The 19,638-nt window shown below is 53.0% G+C and overlaps 1 protein-coding gene across 3 annotated transcripts in view; it reads left to right on the top strand.

Annotated features, from left to right (window-relative positions):
* Positions 1–19,638, top strand: part of RPTOR (regulatory associated protein of MTOR complex 1) — a 340,143-nt gene that overhangs the window by 181,199 nt on the left and 139,306 nt on the right. For all 3 annotated transcript variants that reach the window (XM_027624605.2, XM_027624606.2, XM_027624607.2), the window contains one exon: positions 15,930–15,989. In XM_027624605.2, the coding sequence (XP_027480406.1) occupies positions 15,930–15,989 (60 nt within the window). The remainder of the gene's footprint in view (positions 1–15,929; positions 15,990–19,638) is intronic.

The raw sequence follows: 19,638 nt of genomic DNA on the forward strand, positions 1-19,638 counted from the left end.
GGTTGAGGAGCTTCCGGGCCACATTGGGCCAGGAGGGAACCCGAGATCCAGGGGACAGAAGACAGGGAAGGTGCGGGGGGGTGCATGGGAGAGCACGTTGAGGTGGGAGAGGGTCCAGTGGGGATTAGGAAGCGCCGAGGGCCAGGCGGCATGCTCAGGAGGGCTGGGGAACAGCGAGGGCCATGAGGCTGATTCTGGGCTCCCGGATGAGGTGGCAACGCTCAGGTTCCCATGGAAGCTTCCAAAGAGGTTGGCAGTCAAGGCCGCAGGGTCCACCTTCCCCAGCCACAGACAGCCTGATGGAGCCCCCGCGGGGCTGGCTTGTCCCCGTGGGCTGAACAGAACTGCCCTCGGCCAAGGCCAGGAGGCCGCCTTCGAGTACCCCCTGCCCCGCTGGCCCTTTCTGTCCTCACACCAACCCGCTGTTTACTAGTAGACGTTCTGCTACAAATCTAAGTTTTTGGTAAAATTAATTATAAGGTGAGGGATTTAGGTATTTTTGTCTCCGCCACTGTTGTTTGAGGATGACACACCGTCCCTTGTGAGCACAGCCTCTCTGGTCAGTCCCATGCACAGTTGGCGTCAGAGGCATGGAGCCCGCGGGAGGACGTTGGGCACACGAGCATATTCACATCCTTCCTTTACAGGATGAGCACCGGACAGGGCTTCGGGTGGTTTTGGGTCCTACACACGGTATCAAGCAAGAAGATGCTCCCTCATCAGCTGGCTCTGGTACTCTCATTTCCATGTGCTCCCCATGCCCCCCCCCCTCGCCCCCCAGAAACTGAGTAGAAGGGACAGAAGACGAGGGTGGAGGGACAGCACACAGCGTGTGTCATCCTCGTCTGGGGCATGAGAACAACCAGGGGTGGGCAAGGTAAACCTCCCCCCACACTGGCACGCTGACCCATGGCAGAGCCGCTGTCGGGGCCCGGGACGTGCTGAGGGTGTCCTCTATTCCTGTCCTGCTCTCCCTGATCACCCTTCAGGGGCTTCAAGAATGCAGGTCTTGAAATCAGACTGTCTGGAAGAGTCGTTATGGTAGAACACCCCGATCCCGGGGGCCGGGGCAGGAAGGGGTGGCCCAGCGAGTGCGGGAGGCGGGGCGGTAGCTGGCGCGGATGCCCGTCACTGCCCCGGGGCGGGGGCGCCCTCACCCGCTCTGCCGCCTGGCCCTCTGCGGGCCGCGGGAGAACATGAGCGGTGCGCCGGCGTGCCGCAGCGGCAACTCAATTATGCCACGGTGAACAGTGTCTCCTGGCGTGGGGTTTCGCATGTCGGCTGGTTGTCAACATGGTATTTTCTGTGAATACAGGAGAAGCAGTCATTTCAAATAGCTCTTCTTTTTATGGGTCAGTTTTTCTTGCTCTTTCTCACTCCCTGGCCAATTGTTGAGCTTGAAGCTTGCAGGAAAGGGCCTCCCTTTATTTTGATTTCTGCCTGTGGTTTGCTCGAGGCCTGCCCCTGGGGCCCCCTGGACAGCGAGGGTGTTACTGGAACAGTAACTGGGGCCTGGCCAGGAGTCTGCTCTGCCCACAAAGCTCGTGCTGCCCCTGTGCCGGGCCGGCTGCTGCCCACTTGGCTTCGCTTCCCCGGTGCAGGCCACCCTTCTCGCGGGCGCCGCGAGCACACGGAGAGGACGTGTGTGCTGCCCGTCGGGGACATGTTGTCACCATGGGGCTGCCAGGAAGTTGTTCTTCTTGGAAGACGGACACGCGGCGGCTTGCTGCCCGTCCTGTGTGCTGTCATGCCGGGTCCCGTCTTCGGACCGTGTGCCGTTGCCGGGCCCCTCCAGGCAGCCGTGCGGAAGGTGGGGCTGTTGGGGGAGCGGTTCCCTCCTGCCACACGGGCCAGTGACAGGGCCGGCGACACAGCTAGCCCTGAGCGGGTACGCGGCCTCTTCTTCGGGGCAGGCCAGGCGGTAGCTGCCCTGCTGCCCCCGTGTTCTTCTGCCTGCCCGCTCACAGGAGCGCGGATGCTGCGTTTATTGGAAACACCTCGTTTTAGAAGGGCTTTTATCCTGCTGGTGTTGTAGGACACCGGGATGTCCTAAGAAACCAGGGGCTCTGGGACCCTGAGGACCATTCTGGTCCCGTCTGTCCCTGTTTGTAAGCGCATGTCTGTGATTCCCACTCTTCTGAAAGACCAGTGTTTGGTGACCGTATTCTCCTTCCCTTGTCATGGAGAGGACAGATGAGACCGTGGCTGAGCACTCCTGCAGTGTGTGAACTTCGTAATGTTAATTGCGGAATGCTCTATAACCTACGAAGTGCTTTCCATATGGCTTCACACTGGTTTTCGCTAATAGCCCGAGGACCAGTCAAAGCCGGCACGATGCATAAACATGGCTGTGTTACTGATGAGGAGCCAGATGCTCAGCATGTGGCTGCCCGGGCTTAAGCTTCATTTATAGCAGAGCTAAACAGACACACGGATCCTCTGATCCCAAGCCCTGTGTTCTGGCCATTGCCCCCCACCCCCACCTGCTTCATCCGTGTGAGGTGATGGTGCTACGCGGTGTCATTGTAATTGGTGCTCTTCTGTAGTTCACCTGAGAACCAGCTTTCCTTTAGGGACGTTGCAGACCTTCCAGTAGCTGGCAGAACTGCATGTGTCCTTGTGGAGCTGTGTGACATGTGTTTGGTGGCAGGGAATGAAGGTGCCCCAGAGAAATCAAGGACTCAGACGTCATGTCTGCAGGGCGTCAGGACACCCCTCCTCTCCCCACCACCATGGGAAATTGGCAGGTCCTTAGGTCACACACTTTCAGAATCAGATTTCCTTGACCAAACCCTCCTGTGCGCTCCATCCCTCTCTGTCGGAGTCACTCGGCCCGTCCTCACACTTGCTCACGGACCCAGCACCTGCTGCCCTTTTGCCGTGTGTGCCTCACGCCGCCCATCCGCCATAGGCACGCCAGGGCCTCTCCCTCCGTGGAGCCCTGTGGCCCGCCCCCAGCCATGCCAGGGCACAGTGCCGCCCCACCGCGGGCCCCAGTCTGGCACAGGGGAACGTCCCCTGCAGACAAGGAAACAGAATCGCCTGGGCTCAAGCCTATTTCCCTCTCTGTTTTCAGCCATTTTCCCTGTACCATTTTTCAGATTCCTTCTTGTTTCTATGCTCATGAGCCTGTTCTTAGTCTCCTGTTTCCTTCACCTCAATCTAGGCCCCCGGCACTGTCTTCTTCTTTGCCTCTTCAGGGCGAGCTTGAGAATGTGGAGAGCAGCCCAAGTGCAGCAGAAACAGGGCAGAACACATTCGTGTTCGCCCTGAGAGTGTCAGGCTCAGCGTTGCCTGTTGGAGAGCGCAGGATCGCAGGGTTTGGAGATGGAGTCAGCACTGTCCCCCATGTTTGCCCTTCAGAGTGCATGGCCCAGAAGTGCGGGTTGGTGTGAGAACGCTGGGGTGAGCCCTTGTTCCCTCGTGGTCTCCTGTGGGGACAGCGTTACAGTGCATGCAGTGAAAGGCAGGAGATGAAAAAAAACCACCCAAAATGCCACCCACCTCGCCAATTAACGGTTTTTATTTTTCTATATTCCTTTAGACTTGTTGTCCATATGTGCACCTAATGCCCCTTAACTACAGTTATACACATTTGGTATTTTATTTTTAAATATCCAGATTATCATTCTACATTGTTAGCCAGTATTTTATTTTCAAATGTAATACTCCATCACATTTTTGGATATTATTTAAAGCGTTTCCCTGTTACTGTAAAACTCAGGTATTTGCAGGTGTTTTCCCCCTGTTCATCCTTACAGTGTACCAGCGAGCTTTTGCCTCTTTTGGACTGTTTCTTAGAATCATTTCTGGGAAAATGGGGTCAGTAGGTCAAAGCGTAGAGCTTGTGATGTCAGTTGCCAAACTTCTTACCAAAATGTTGGACTAATTTATGCTGCCCCAAATCTCACATACGTGGAAATGCCGTTTCAACGCAGTCTTATTTTTATTTTCAGAGAGAACGTGTTCCTTACTTTGTGCAAATATTCTGATCACATGGTGGCTCCTTGACGGACTGCCAGACTTCCCCGGCAGCTGCCCAGCTTCACGCCCTCACCGGCAGTGCACAATCGCTCCTGCTTCCTGTGTCCCTGAGGTCCTGTGTTGTTACTCATCCATCCAGATCTTGTGCATGCTTTTTCTTGCTGAGTTGTAGGGGCTCTTTATATATTCTAGATCCTAGACCCATATCAGACGTATGTTTTGCAGATCATACTTGCGAGTATTTTCTCCCATTCTGCGATTCATCTTTCCACTTTCTTGATAGTGTCCTTTGATACAGGAAAGTTCTCCATGTTACCTGCTGTTTTTTCTCTTGTTTATACTTTTGGTGTCATATTCCAAAGTTGTGAAGGTGTATACATCTGTATTTCCTTCCGAGGGTTACATTTAGGTCTTTGATCCATGTTGAGTTAATTTTTGTGGGTGGGCTGATGACACCCTAAAGAAGCTTACCTTGGACTCGGAGTCTGGTTTTTACACTGAGAATGCCTCCTGCAGGTGTGGCAGGCACGTCACTGGAATGCCTTTGGAACTGTGTAAAGAAAAGGTAAATTCTCTTCTGCAGAGGGCCTTGCTTGGTCTAGACTCTGGCTGGGGGGTAGCTTACTGTGTAGGAACTTAAGATATTAATTCATTGTTCAGTTTATCATCCTGGGAAAAGACAGAACCTGATGCCGTTTGTACCATAAACATTGGCAGTTTTTGTATGATGATCACGTAACAACTCTGAAAACTATATTTTCTTTATGGATTAATCAAATTGCCCGTGCACTTTTAAAACCACACAGTCACACTTTTTCTGTGCCCCAGGATGTCAGGGCCAGCCACTTCTCAGCCATTTCTCTAGGGAGTCGCTATTAGGATCCTGTTTCTACTGGCAGGTGAAAATTGGTGTCAGAAAATCAGCCTTCCTCGGATGACGGGAATGGTCTTCCCAGAACTGCCCATTCTTCCCAGGTGGGCCGCGTGAGCCAGGCATCCGGAGCAGGAGAGTCGGGGGCCCTTGTGTGCCTGGTGCCTCCTGGGGGTCATGACCTGCCCGGCTCGTTGGGAAGCAGCCGTTGGAGAAATCACAGAGATAACACCTTTTTAATGTGTCCTTTCTCCTGTTTTAATGTTCCTGTGCTGGTTTTTCTCCACATACTGCAAACGATGAAGAGAATTTTCGCTCAAGATTAGGACTTGAGGGAAGGAGGCAAATATGAGCTCAAACCTGAAGTATGTGCAGTTCGTGAGGCGGGTCGACGCGCTTTCCGTCCTCTTCAGCAAGAACCAGACTACGGTGTTCCAGCCTTGTACTGGCCGCTGTCCGTGGCTTTGGCCATGTTCTCGTACCTCAGGACAAGCAGGGCCATGGATTTATATGGGGACACACGTTTCGTCCCCATGGCCACCGCCAGCCAGGCCCTGCCCAGGCCACAGCCCGAGTGACCGCGCAGGACCAAGCAGAGCAGCTTGAAGTCTTGTTTGCATGTGTGTTCTGCGATGAACTGGCATTCCATTTGTGGATGTAAACTTTTTCCTATAAAAATACCAAAATTATGCACAAACGTTAGTGATGCTAGATCCCAGGACACCGTGATGTCCCCTCAGCTTGTCTGGTGTCTTGTTGTAACCAGGAGAGCAGGTGCTCTTGTGTCTTCTGGTGAGCGGACACGCACTTGGCTTTCTGGCTGCCCTGAAGGGAGACTCGTCGGAGGGGCAGCCTCTGTGTTCACTCATTCCTCCTCGGTTCCTCCGTGTACGTGGGTGGCGAAAGGGCAGGGGAGCATTCTGACGCAATCAGGATTTTCCTACAGGAATGAAGAAGTTTGAAATCCTGTGCGCTCAGACGCTGCCCCTTCCTGATGGTGGGGTCCATCTGTTCCTGGAAGCTGTGGGGCAGGTTTGGAGGGTGAGGTCCCCAGGCCACTGACCTGACACTGTCTAAAGCATGGACCAGGAGCATGACAGGTGAAATCAGCCAGTGTGACGCAGCGACCACCCTCGGCATAATTCCCAAGCTGCCTCCCTGGTTAAGGAGCTCGAGGGCAGATTACCTATCAGCCTGTTGAGGGGCACAGTTTACGCAGATGGTCATTAGAAGATCAACACGATCTCATTTGTTTGCTCCCCAAATGCCAGGAACGAGCTCAGTTCCTCACCCTCGCCCCCCCTCACCCTCGCCCCCCGGAACGTTTTTCTGGTGGCTCTGAGGGTCACGAGTGCGGAGAAACGGCTGGGGCATCTGGACTTCATTTCCTTGGCTCGGCCTGCTGTAGAGAACTCGCTGTTTGGTGTAAGAGATGCGTGCCTCTGGCTTGACCCCCCCCACCTCCCCAGCAGCATTACCATCAGGTCCATCTGCTTCTATTAAGTTAATAGGCACAGACTCACGGTTCATAAAACAGCTGAAATACCTGATACTTATCAGTCCACTTAATTGGTAAATGTTTCTCTCCCAAGAAATTAAAATCATGTTGGTGCTATTAATGTTTGGAAACATATTTTGGGCATTTTGCTTTCCTTGAGTACAACTGGAGGCCCGCGTGGAGGGCAGCACGTGGGGAGAGCTGTGGTGTTGGCGGCTTTACCTTAAATACAGACAGGTGAAAGCCGCTGCGCTGTCAGTCCAGGGGAGTCGTGTCGACAGTGGTGTGCGGCCTGGTGCACAGCTGTTGACCAGCCGGCGTGTCAGCCGGGATCCCGGCCGGGAAGGGACCCGGGATGTGGTGTCCTGCACAGCTCCTGGCGAAGACAGATGGGATGGGCACACTTTCCCTTTCTTTCCTGGTTCCGCTGCCTCTGTGCAGCCCCGGGTCCCATCGGCCCTCCGGGCAGCTGCCAGCCTGGCCGCTGGCCTCCCTCGTGCAGCCCAGGGTCCTCCTCTCTCCTTGTTTGTCCTGCTTTCCCTGATGGAGTCTGAAGTGATGTGTTGGACATGAGGAATCCGTGAGTGCTATTTCTGGTTTGGGTCCAGTCGCCTTGGCCCACGTGGGCATGCGTGGCATGTGGGTCTGGAGGAGGGCGCTCAGGTTGGCCAGCCGGCTGGTGGGTGATTTCAGAACCTTCTGAACCTCAGCCTTCTCCCCCGGGAATGGGGATGATAATGGCAGGCAGGTGAGAGGGCCGCAGGAGCCCGCAGGAAGTGGTGGTGTCGTGGCCCCGGTCCTGTAGTCCTCGCTGGAGCGGTGTGTGCCTGCTGGGGAGATGTGCGCCCTCTGGAGCGGCGTGCACCCGCTGGGGAGGTGTGCGCCCCCTGGGGAGGTGTGCGCCTGATGGAGGAACACCCTGCAGTTTGTTGTCACGTTGTTGCCGGTCAGCTCACGGCTCTCGCCGTGAAGCCACAACTGCTTTCCCTCGTCCCCACACTGCGCACCCCTCCCCAGAGCTAAACCTGGTGCCGCTGGAAAGTATTCACATTTTTTTAATAGGAAGAACTTGGCAGGTTTAAAATACAGGGGGCTTACTCAAAAGAGGCTCCTACCTTTGGGTATTTGAGGAGTAAATTTTGCCCTGCGCAGTCCCAGCTGGGAGCTCGGCAGCACCTGGGAAGTTTGGCATTCCCTACGAGACGTGGAGCAGCCTTGCCTGCAGCAGAAATCTGGAGAGCAGCTCCACGCTGCCCAGGCCTGGCCAGCCCAGGGGACAGGCTTCTGACCTGACCCCCAGCGGTCGTTACAGGGACAGGCGTATCGGTTTAGGGAAGAGGGAAATTCAGATGCATGTGCCTCGGTCAGGCCTCTGTGACAAGCACTGGAGGGCTTGTGTTGGTCTTGCTTGCAGGAGGAGCTAAGGTATTGCACATCTTGCCCTGGTCTCCAGTCCTGTTTTAAAATTCCTTCCAGCCCATTTTTTTCTGTCACATGTTCAGGAGTAGACCAAGCCTGGCGTGGGGCAACCAGACGTGCAGCGATTTCAGAGTTCTGCAGTGACATCAGTTTCAGTCCCCGTAATAGGGACTGACTGACTCTAAAGTGACCCATGCGAGAGCCGCCTGTGAAGCTCGTGAGCCCTGCTTGTGTCGGTGTAGCAGAGGCTTGTGGGTTTAAATAGGGTCAGCCCTTGGGGAGCTGTCCCTGGGACGGTAAGTGGGAAGGAGCCTGGTGCTGCGCAGCACCCCCCGTCCTTACTCACGGGGCAGAGCGGCCTGTACCTCCTCCATGCTGTGGGCACAGGCCCCGACGGGCCCAGGAGTGACCTCTGGATGCAGAGGACAGACCAGGGCCAAGGGCACAGCTGCTTAATACATAAAGAGCACGTCAGAGGGCCCGAAAGAAATAGGCTAAGAATAAATATGGTAGACGATTGTAATTTAAATGTCTGGTTCTTGGATGGAAAAGAATCCCTTAATGTTTACTTACATTTAATTTTATGCATCTGCCACAGGCCACTCTTTATCCTAGACAAAGATGAATAAGGCCCAGCTGCTGTGTATGAACACAAACAGGTGCATTTCGTGGAAAACCTTCCCTCTCGGCCCCCACGTGCCACGTTCTCCTGATGCTCAAGTGCTGGGGCTCCCAGGGGATCGCGGCCGCAGCCAGCGTCCCTTCACCCTCTCTCTGCATTGCTGGCCAGTTCCCCAGGGCACAAGAAGAAGCCTCCTAAGCCGGCTGTGCAGCGGGGCTCTTGTGGGGCCCCCAGGCGAGCGAGTCGGAGCCCTGTGTGCCTGTCCTCCGAGGGGGCCCCTTCCTGACTCAGCCGGCTTCCTCCGGGCGGGTTGGTGTTTGCTCACTTCCCATCTCTGGCGGTGGGTGGTGTTCTTTCTTGATTCTCAGGTAAGATCTGAACCAGGCCGAGGAGCCTGGGGAATCTGGAGAGGCCTCCAACGAGCTGGATTCTAAGTTCGCCAGGGGGCATATATGGGAACGGGCTCCAGATCGTGTGGGAGAGTTCCACTGAAGCTTGTTGGGTGCCTTCTGTCTCCTTCCTTTGGTTGTTGGTTGTGAGAGTCACCTGCATGGACGAGGTTGGCTCTTTAGGAAAGAGTTTGGTTTTCTGCTCTTGTAACCTTGTGTGGTCAGTGGTTTCCCGGTCATAACCAGCTGCTCAGGAGCACAGGGCGAGCCAAGGTGGGAGAGGCGGGGGCCTCCCTCGGCATTTGACATTCTTCAAAAATGGAAACACACTGCTAAGGTTTTGAACAATTAGATCCTTCCCTGAAATGTTCTCCTGCTGTTGACTCATGAGTGTAGGAAGGTGTGTAGGGACTCTCCCGTCTCTTTCTCTGTTGACTCTTTATTACGGGTAATTTCCAGCCGTCCTGAAGAACATTGGAGAGAATAATGAAATGAATCCCCGTGTGCTCATCACCCCAATTTTACCAATTTTACAATTGTTATTTGCTTCATTGTTTTGTGTCTATGACTATTTGTAGTAAATTACAGACATTATGTTTACCCCCAAATATTTAACTATGCATTTTTTAAAAGACATTTTCCTTCTAACCGCAGTTGTCTTGACATTTTAATCTCTTCCATACTAAAAAGACAGAACCCTTGCGAAGTTCACACTGATCCCTTGCACGCTGCGTCCAATGGCGGGCCAGGCTCGCACACAGGGCGGGTACTTCTGGGGGCACAGGGGCCCCTCGCCAGTGCCTGGCCCCAGGGCTGTGGCCAGGAGACCGTCGGGGTCAGCTCACTGGCAGGGCAGAAAGCTCAGATGAAGGGGTGTCATGCTCCCCTGACTGATGGAATAATCCTCTTTGTTTTCTGCAGCCTTGCTTCAGAAGCAGGGCAGCCCCGAAATAGCGTCTTGTCCTCGTTCCCAGCCTGGACACCCCTCAGGAGAGGAAGCCGCTCTGTATCTTTAGAAGGGCAGCTATTTAAAGTTAGTAAATTAGGACCTAATGATACCAAGTGGCAGACTTTTAATTTAGTTACAAATACTAGGTGGTGGACACCCTGGTTTCATGTGGGATTCTGTTTTTTGAAACCTGCTGGATTAAATGAAATGCCGAAGAATGTGCTTGTTTTAAGTGTGTTTATTGCTCCTTTGAGCTGTCCCCCCAAGTTCTTTTTAAAAAGGGAATATTCAAAGCTCCACGTCTCTGGCAGGGTGCTTCTTGTGGGAGAGGCCTTGGAGCAAACAGTCCGGGACATGAAAGCTCCCTGGCATCTAGGTCGAGGGCTCTGAGAGGTGCCACGTGCTGCCCGTGAACACAGTGCCCGGCCCATCTCCCCCGCCAAGCACGACCTCTGGTCAGAACCCAGAACGCATGTCGGATTTGAACAGCAGTCCGCTGTGGGCCTGAGCTCCACAGGTCCTTCCTTTGTCACCCAGCTGTGACCAGGGGCAGGCTGCGTGCGGGGGCGGCACGGAGCACTGAGAGCAAGACTTCCAGGAGGCATGTCTTTTAGAGGAGCAGGGCACCTGCTTGTTGGGGAGGGCCGAGGTGCGCCACCCCCCAGGAAGAATTGGTGTCCCGAACCTGGAAGCTCTCCCATCTCCTGCTTGGACAGTTTTTCTGGTGCTCAGTCTCCAGCCCCCTCCCCGCCTCCCGGAGGGTGGAGGTCCTGCGTGGAGCCAAAAGTGCCCACCCTCTGTCCAGTGTTTGGTCTTCCTGATAAGTGCCCCCACTCTGTGTCCCCTCTTCCGCATGGCCTCGGCTGTGGCCAGGAGAGACCTATGAATAATCAGGAGCTGTCCTGTCTCTGGGCAGAGGAGGCAGCATGTGCCTTGTGCCTTCCATGAAATTATATAAAAATCATCTCCGTGGAACAAAAAGATAAATATTAAGATGACAAAATAATACATCAAGTTGAAAAGAGAACTAAAAAAGGGAAGGAAAAGGTTTAAGAAATAAAATTTAATTCTAAAATTTAAGTGACCTTAAAATCAGGTATCAGTGAGTAGGTGTTACAGGAAATGGAAAGCAATAAAAAATGAGAAGCGTGACAAATAGAAGAATGAAGATTCAACATACAGGTAATTGTTCTTGAAATACAGAAGGGAGCAGATGGTAACAGCAGCGTGTGAGCACACAGCACACTTCACCTTGGGCACGCTTCTGTGTCCTGTTCCAGAGGTTACCATGGCGGGGGCACCAACCGTGACACATGGTATGTGCGCACACATGCACACACGTGCACAGAGTCACACAGCGACACGTGTACACACAGGCATACATATGTACATGCATGCACACAGTCTCACACAGGCTTGTGCACACAGCGATACAGACACATACGTGTGTGTACACAGACTTACACACGTGTGTACACGGGCATACACATGTACGTGCGTGCACACTGGCTCACACACAGGCTCGTGCACACAGCGAAACAGACACGTACACATATGCGTACACAGACTTACACGGGCATGCACACAGGCTCACACACGCACACACAGCTGCTACCGTTGAGTGCAGAATAAACTGTTAGTGACCAGGACCCTGCGGTGCAGGAGGGGAGGAGTGAACTTCCGCCATGAAATCCATTCCAGGACGGCTTTGACGACTTTCCATTAGGCTGCCTATTAACATGATTCATCATATTAATGGGTGAAAAACGTTACTTGATAAAATTGAAAATGAATTTTAATAAAAACTTGTAACAAAAATAGAAGGCTACTTGCTTTGTGTGAATCTCTTCCACACCAGCTGCTTGCATCACTCTGTGTCTCCGTCGGTGTGATTAGAACCCAGAGAAGGGCATGGACGGACTCTGGTTCCTCCAACACATTGTTCTGGAAACGCGAGTCAGTATCATATTTAGATGAGAAATCAACATGAAAGTGTACATCTTCTACGGAGAAGGCAAAGTTGCATTATTTGTGTGTGGTCTGAACCTCAGCTTTGCAAAAAACAAAAGTTAGAACACATGGGAAAACTACCAGCAGTGGCCGCTGTTGACCAAGCGCACGTGCAGAGAGCACTGCAGGTGAGCACTGCATCCTGAGAGCACGGCAGGCGCCTGGGGCGCACGGGGCTGTGGGGACTGGGGGTGCACCGTTTCTTCATCTGGGTGCTGGTTGTACTGACCTTATTACTGCTTAAAGTCACATCTACGTTTTATGCTTTTCACATATGGTATTTTTCACAATAATTGTTTAAAACGTGTTCCTTTTTCTATATATTAAAAATAGCCAGCAAGTAGATACTAGGAAGGAAAGGAATCAGATTTATAACAGCGACAGTAACAGACAATGACAGGAACATGAGCTGGCTCAGAACACACTGCATGCATAGATATTAAAATCCCATAAAACTTTACGGATTGAAATGAAAGGAAGTTGAATAAAAGGAGGACTTGGCCACATGATTCCATGGTGAGACCCAGGAAATTAAGGTTATAAATTCTCCCTAAATTAAACCATAAATTCAACACAATATTGACAAGTTGATTTTAAAGGTCAACTGGAAGAACAAATGTTTGAGAATGGCCATTAAAATTTTTAAAAAGCAGATTTGTGAAAGAAGACTTGTCCTACCAGTTACCAGTGCATTTTGAAGGTACAGTTGAAATAAGAGTGTGGACTTTCACGCCAATGGAACAGAATAGAGATCTCGTTCCAGAAACAGAATCTGTAGGTATCAGAATATATAATTCGGAAAAAGAATGAATTGCTCAGTATCTAGAATTTGGGGCACAGTATCACCATTTGAAGTTTTTAAATCCCTCCCTCTTAACATAATAAAATAAATTCCAGACATAACAAAGACTCAGATGTGAAAAGGAAAACACAAAAGTACTGGGAAAATGACCAGCTAGGACAATTAAAAAGCCATAAAGGCAGTGATAGGTTTTATTAAACACAGATTTTAAGTTTCGTACAGCAAGGAAAACAGTAAACAAAATTTAAAATACAGCTGAAAATATTTAATGTCTTTCCATTCTCAGACACAACATCGAGCAGTTACATGATACTTTATGAGGTTACAGAGCTGGTTTTTTTTAAACATTAACTTGTTCTTCATAAAATCTTGAAGCTACTTTCAAGAGTGACAGGAAAACAAGAATATAGGTGAAATATTAGAAACCCATAAAAACTGCCACATCAGTCTCATACTGTATTCAGTCACTTAAGTATTTATCAGGTAACGGAACCGTGCATCGAGCACCATCCTAGGCACTGGGGTTGTAGTCATGAACAAGATGAGAGAAGTCCTTTTACCCCCTGAACTTACCTTCCGTGGTAAAGATGAGATACAAACAGCTATATGATAAAACATTGGGGAGTGAGAAATGCTCGTGTTAAAAAGCAGAGTGAGGGGAGAGACAATGGAGGTGTTGTTTTCCTTAGGCTGGTAGAGGACGTCGAAATCTAGATAAAATAAAGGAGTAAATCTTAGTTTTCTGGGGCAAGGATACTGCAGGCCATGGGAACAGCAAGTGCAAAGGCCCTGAGGGCGTCTCTGCTTGGTGTGTTGGAGGAACAGCAGCTGTCAGGATGAATGGAGCAGGGCGAGCAAGGGTAACCAGGAGGAAGTGAAGTCAGAGCAGTGGTCAGGGCCTGCAGGGCCTTCCGTGGTAGGCCTAGGTGAGGACTCGGCATTTTGTTTTGAGAGACAGGAGGCCTCTGGAGGGTTTTAGGCAGATGGAATGACTTATTTCAACATTTTTTGTAACAGTACCTCTTAAAAGGCTTGCCCTGGCTGCTGGGTAGAGGGGTAGGCAGGGCAGGTAGGAGTGGAAGCAGAGAGACTGTTCTGGAAAATGTGAGAGATACCTGGTGTTTGGCATAGGGATTTATCTCTCGACTGTGGTGATTCTGCCCCTGAGGGGACATTCAGCAGCACTGGGGGACATCTTTGGTCATCACAGCTGGGGTCAGGGTGCTGCTGGCATCCTGCGGGCCGAGACCAAAAATAAAAGTCTTTGCTGATTCCAAAATCTGGCCAACTCTGGATCTGCTTTTATTACCTGTTTTTCTTCTTGGTTTTAGAGAGGACACTCCGCTGTGGGAGCTTCAACAAGAAAGTCCACGGAGCATCTGGCTCTGGGCTTGCGGGCGGCTTGGTGGTAGCACACTGGTGTCCTCTGGCTTTGCTCTTAGTGCTGGGGTGTGGCTCTGAGCCCTGGAGCCTGGTCAGTGGAGGGCCAGGGGTGATCGAGCCCCCTTGATGTGGTGGGCTGGCTCTCCCTGCCGGTGTGCATCCTGGGAGCACATGGTGACCATCTCAGTGCAGCCCCCCGGTTACTGTCTCCACGGGGCCCCCGGGGGTCTCAGCCCACGCGTGTGCTGGGCAGCGGTCAGCCGGGGGACTCAGGAGATGCTCAGCCGGGGAGGTGGCCGCTTTCCGGTTGAGTATTGCCCCGCGTGCTGTGTGGATTGGGCATGCCCACGGGACCCGCTGGGTAGGGGCGGACTGGCCCAGAGTTGCTCTGGTAAGGACCACATCCCTTCTGTTTCTGCCTGCATCTGTTTGTTTCTTGGTGCTTTTACATGGCTGTTTTTTCTATTTTGTCCAGAGCTGATTATTATTATTGATAAAAGGACTAGTCTGATACAAATTATCCTGTCATCACTGGAATACAGAAGTGCCAGTGGTTAAGTACGTTATAGATAAAAAGACAAATGACAAAGTGGCACCGTTTGCGTAGGACCCAGAATTAGACTGGAAAATGCCTTTCCTGAAGATCATCTTTATCCACCAAGAGATTCTGATTTACCTGAACCCGCCAGAGGAGCTGCGTGTGCCCTGGTGCTGCGGGGGTGACAGTGCACGGGGGGCGGGGGGGGCAGGGGTGCTGCATGTGCCCTGGTGCCGCGGGGGCGACGGTGTGGGGGGGCAGGGGTGCTGCGTGTGCCCTGGTGCCGCGGGGGCGACGGTGTGGGGGGGGCGGTGGGGGGAGCGCAGAACCATCTGAAATCAGCGGAAACAGGATTTGCTTGGCATGCAATTGACTGGCTGGAGGGAGCACAGAAGCCACGAACCATTTGTGCCCGCTGAGAGGGGCCGCTCCCTCCGTCGGCAGGTGTGGCCGTCACTCTGTTTCTTCTGTGAACAAGAGAGCCCACACTGCCGAAGCCACAACCAGGAAAATAACTTCGTTTCTGCTGGCGGGCAGATGGCGGGTGAGGCCTGGCTTCCAGAGGGGGTGCGCCCGGCCGGCTTGGTGCCCAGGGGTCCTGGCAGCCACCTCCACATCCCCCCCCGCCGGAGGCCACCCTTGGGAGCCGCCTGTCCTCACAGCTGTCATCCCTCCTGTCTCTCTGTCACCCTTCCTACCCGGCCACCTCGCACGTGTCACGCCTTGTCTCCCCGAACGTGGCCCGGTGCTTGTACACGTCCCTCCCCGTGGGCCCACTGGCCTTCTTCCACTTCCCGTGTCCCGCTAGTGATGCCCGGAGGTGCTTCCTGTAGCTGTGCGTGCCTGCCATGTGCTTGCTGGGTGGTTGGAGCGTAATCACACGTTTCACATTTCTCCCGCTAAAAGCTCTGAGTTGCCTTCTTACTCAGTGCTGCGGTTGCTTCTTCCCTGCTGTGTACCAGCAGCCCGGGCGGGAGGCAGAGGGGTGGCTTCCTGCCCCCCGTTAGTGCACTTGCTGTCCGGCCGGGTGGCCTGCTGCAGTCCAGTCTCAGTGTGACACAGTCAGGTGCATGATAACCAAGTGATAGAACGGAATTCGCTGTTCTGTGTTTCCTCCCACATTTTCCTTTGTGTGCCTGAAAGTCATTCATGCTCGCTCATCCTGCCAACCCTCACCCCAGCTTGCTTTCTTAAGAAGAAATAAAGGGAAGAGAAGCCAGTGTGTCCATTCTTTGGGCAGATGCTCCCTTTCCTGTCTTACCTGGGCCTCTCCCCAGGGACCCTGTGTCGGGTTTCTCTCCCTCCACTGACAGGCTGACAGTCGGGTTTTCTTCATAAATCTCGAAGCCGCCAGGATTAAGAAACCCCCGCCCCCACCTGTAGGCCCTCACATCCCTGGGGGACTGTTGTATTTCCCGTTAAATGCCCCCTCAGTGTGACTCACTTTCTCTCCTTTCTCTGCAGGTTTTGCATGCAGAAATGTGTTAGTCTGGTGCCTGGGGTCACACTGGATTTAATAGAAAAGTAAGTAAGATTTTTAAGCTGTGCAGCTTTCGGGGTCTGAGGGGGGTTCTTTGAGTGCTGTTCATTCTCAGGGGCACTTCCAGTCAGCGAGGGGATGTTTCCCTTGTGTGTGGGTGTACGCTTTTGTTCTCTGGCGAAGGCCGTGTTGCTACTTGTTGTGCTGGTGATCAGCGTAGGACATGTCTCCATGGAAGGCCATATTAAAAGAACAGAATAAAAGCTGAATACTTTTGAACATTGACAAATACTCCCAACACTAAGTCAAAGCAAAAACGTATGGCTGCACACAGAGGTTGTCTCTGCTACCCGACTGCAGTAGCTGGGTGATGGCCTAGCACCTACCCGATTTCCCCCAATTCCCCATTAATATTCTGCAAGCCCCCTGCCCCTGTTCTGTGTTCTGCATCAGGGCAAATGCCCCAGTCCAGTCCAGCAGTGTCCTTCATGGTGCACTGTGGTTGTGTGGCCTCTCCTCATCCTTCCAGGTCAATGGGCGGCCCGGCTGCCTCCTGTGGTGGACCTCCTTAGGTCCGAACTACTCTGTGGCTCTAGACTTAACCTGCGTCGTGGGTGTGCTTGCACATGCATGTGCGTGGGTGTGTGTGTGTTCACGAGACTCACCGTGACTCATCCTGGTTCATCTAGGTAGTTGTTCTTAAATCCTCTGCCCTGGACACCATTCCTTCTAGAATTAACATACAAGATAATGGTTTTCTAAATCTTGATACACAAAATCGTGGGTGAGAACAGCTAAGGCCTGGGTTTAATTAAATCAGGGAGGAAAAGCAAATATACTTCTGGGTTTCTCTCCTGGAAAACAACTTGCCTGTGTGTCAGGGAAATAGACAAGAAAGTTATGCCTAAGTGTCCACCATTACGGGCCTGAGGGGACGGGTCCTGCCGGGGATTGCGGCCCTGTGGAAGCTCCGGTCTGCCTGGTGTGCTGTTAGTGGGAGAAGCAGACAGAGACCAGTACACGAGGCGACTGCCACAAGTATTTTTAGACCGCACATGACTCTGCGTGTGAGCACAGGTGAAACAGGCATGAAACGCTGGGTCCGTTGTTCACTCACGAGTTCCCGGATGGCACGGGCGCGGGAGGAGCGGGGCGGCCCGGGCGTGGGAGGAGCGGGAGGAGCGGGGCGGGAGGAGCGGGAGGAGCGGGGTGGCCCGGGCGCGGGAGGAGCGGGGCGGCCCGGGAGCAGGAGGAGCGGGAGGAGCAGGAAGGCACGGGTGCGGAGCTGTGTTAACTGACTTGGGTTTCTTTCCATCTTTTAAATTTTCCTGCGAGAATACAGAGACATGGAATGCCTGTAAAATAATCAAGAAACTATAGGGCACCTGCAAACAATTCACTGAGTATAATTGCTCTGTGCAAGTTGTGAGTAGAAGTCTAAGGAAATCATGTAACTGGTCTGGTCTACTTCAGGGTGCTTTTGTTCACAAGCAAGATGGGGTATGGTGGCAGGGATCAGCGCAACACTGGGTGGCGCCGGCCTGCGCTGGAAAGGCAAAGGCAGGGCTGTGGGGTTGAGGTGTGCTGACAGGTGAGGTGCAGGCAACCTGGAATCGCCGGAGAGCAGGAGCACCAGGGCCAGGCAGCAGGCAGGGAGTCAGATGTGTTCTGTGGGTCAGGGACAGGCACGGTGGCCAGAAGCAGGGGCTGCTGACGCGAGCTGCAGGGTTCTCAGATCACAAGCCGGTGATGACCAGCTATAGTGACGGCGCTCGTGCCCGCTCGGCGCGTGCCCCCTCCCTGCCTCCGCTGTGTGGTCCCTGCCTGCAGTGCACACTCGTGGTCAGGAAGCAGGGCGGGTGGGGGGCTGTGACACACACGGGCTGGGCGACACGGGGGTTGGAGTGCTCTGCGTACGCCCGCGTCCCGGTCACGCTCTGCTCTGCTCTCCTGGCGGCCTGCTGGCTCGGGGCGCCTCTGCTCGCCCTCCTGGCGCTCCTCCAGACTCTAAGCCGGTTTCACCTCCAGGCACAGTGACCCAAAAAACCGTTTATAAATGCTAAGCAAACAGCATAAGCCTGGAGAAACGTCACGTGGAGAAAAACTTTAGGTCTGGTCAACCAGTCGGCTTGCTTGAGTCTCCTGTCGGGATCGCAGAGATTGCAGAGCCACCCGGGAGCTGCGCACGCGCTCTCGGACCCCGTTTCCTTCTATTACCTGTGCTCACGTGGCCGTATACGGACCAGTTCTCCGACCTTACCCGGTGAGGGGGTGGCAGCGGTACATTCCATCACGGGGAGGTTGTGCCTGGTGTCCTGTCCAGAGAGGTCTTGTTCTACTTCCCACAGGCCTGTGAGTGAGGCAGACTTGTGTGCCCTCCCCCACCAGGCAGGGCGTGAACCCCGCCGCTGCCCCCGTGTCTGGGTGCTGCCTTGTCCCGTCTCCGTCCCTTCCAACCAAACTCTGCTCGTGTTTGCTGAGCCACACAGGAGCAACAGCACCACATGTTCTGAGTTCTTCCAAATGAAAGGAGCTATTAAAAATCACATAAATGAAAAATACGTATTTTTTCAGTTATTTAGTTAAGCCTCCTGATTGTACTGGAGAGAAGCCTGGCATTCAGTCCGCTGTGCTTCCTGGTGGCATCTCGCACCGCGGCAGGGCCGGTGGGGCAGCCAGGCCTCCGAGGTCTCTGCTCCTCCTGCAGGAAGGCCTCCCCTCACCCGGACCGTGTCAGGACAGCCGGCTCCCGTCCTGTCACTCTCTCAGATGTAAAATGTGTGCAGCAGCTTGACACCTGAAGCACGACCCGCAAAAGAAAACAATTGTGAAATTGGACTTCATCAAAATTTAAAATGTTTAGTCTCTGAAAGACACTGCTCAGACAGTGAGGAGACAAGCCGCAGATTTGGGGAAAATATTTGCAAACCACCTAGCCAACAGAGGACTCGTATCCACAGTATATAAAGATATCTCAAAGCAAAAATTAAAAAAAAAATTCAAAAATGGAAAAAGACCTGAAGAGATACTTTACCAAAGAGAATTTAAGAATGGCCAATAAGCCTAGGAAAAGATGCTCAAAATCATTAACCATGAGGGAAATGCAAATTAAAGCCACAAGAAACCGCAACATCCCCGCAAGGTAGGTTAATGAAACAAACAAGGCTGGCGAGGGTGCCGGGCGAGCAGCACTCCCACAGCCCCTGCTGCGGAGGCGAGCGGGACAGCCACGCCCTAGGAAGATGGCCCCATGGGACCGCGGTCCCACTCCCGGGCATTCATCCCACAGGAACGAAACTGTCCACACAAGCACCCGTGTGAGAGTGTTTGTGTGGCTTTATTCATCACCACTGAAAACTGGAAAGACCAGAATGCCCTTGGGGTGAATGAATAAGCAGAATGTGCATCGTCTAGCGGGGTACAGCCAGCAGGAAATGGGGGGACATCTGATACATGACCACATGGGTGGCCCCGGAAGCACCGTGTGGAGTGACGGCCGGCAGCTCCAGGGCCGACATCCGGTCTGATTGCATTCGCGTGCCCTTCTGGAGAAGACACAACTATGGGGTCGGAGATGGCAGTGTGAGGGAATGTGGGGTGAAGGGATGTTCACCATCCTGCTTGTGGTCGCGCAGATCTGCACATGCTGTAAAATCAGGGAACCGCACAACCAAAAGAGCCACTTTACTATAT

The sequence above is a fragment of the Zalophus californianus genome, chromosome 16 (genome assembly GCF_009762305.2).
Source record: "Zalophus californianus isolate mZalCal1 chromosome 16, mZalCal1.pri.v2, whole genome shotgun sequence".
NCBI classification, from domain to species: Eukaryota; Metazoa; Chordata; class Mammalia; order Carnivora; family Otariidae; genus Zalophus; species Zalophus californianus.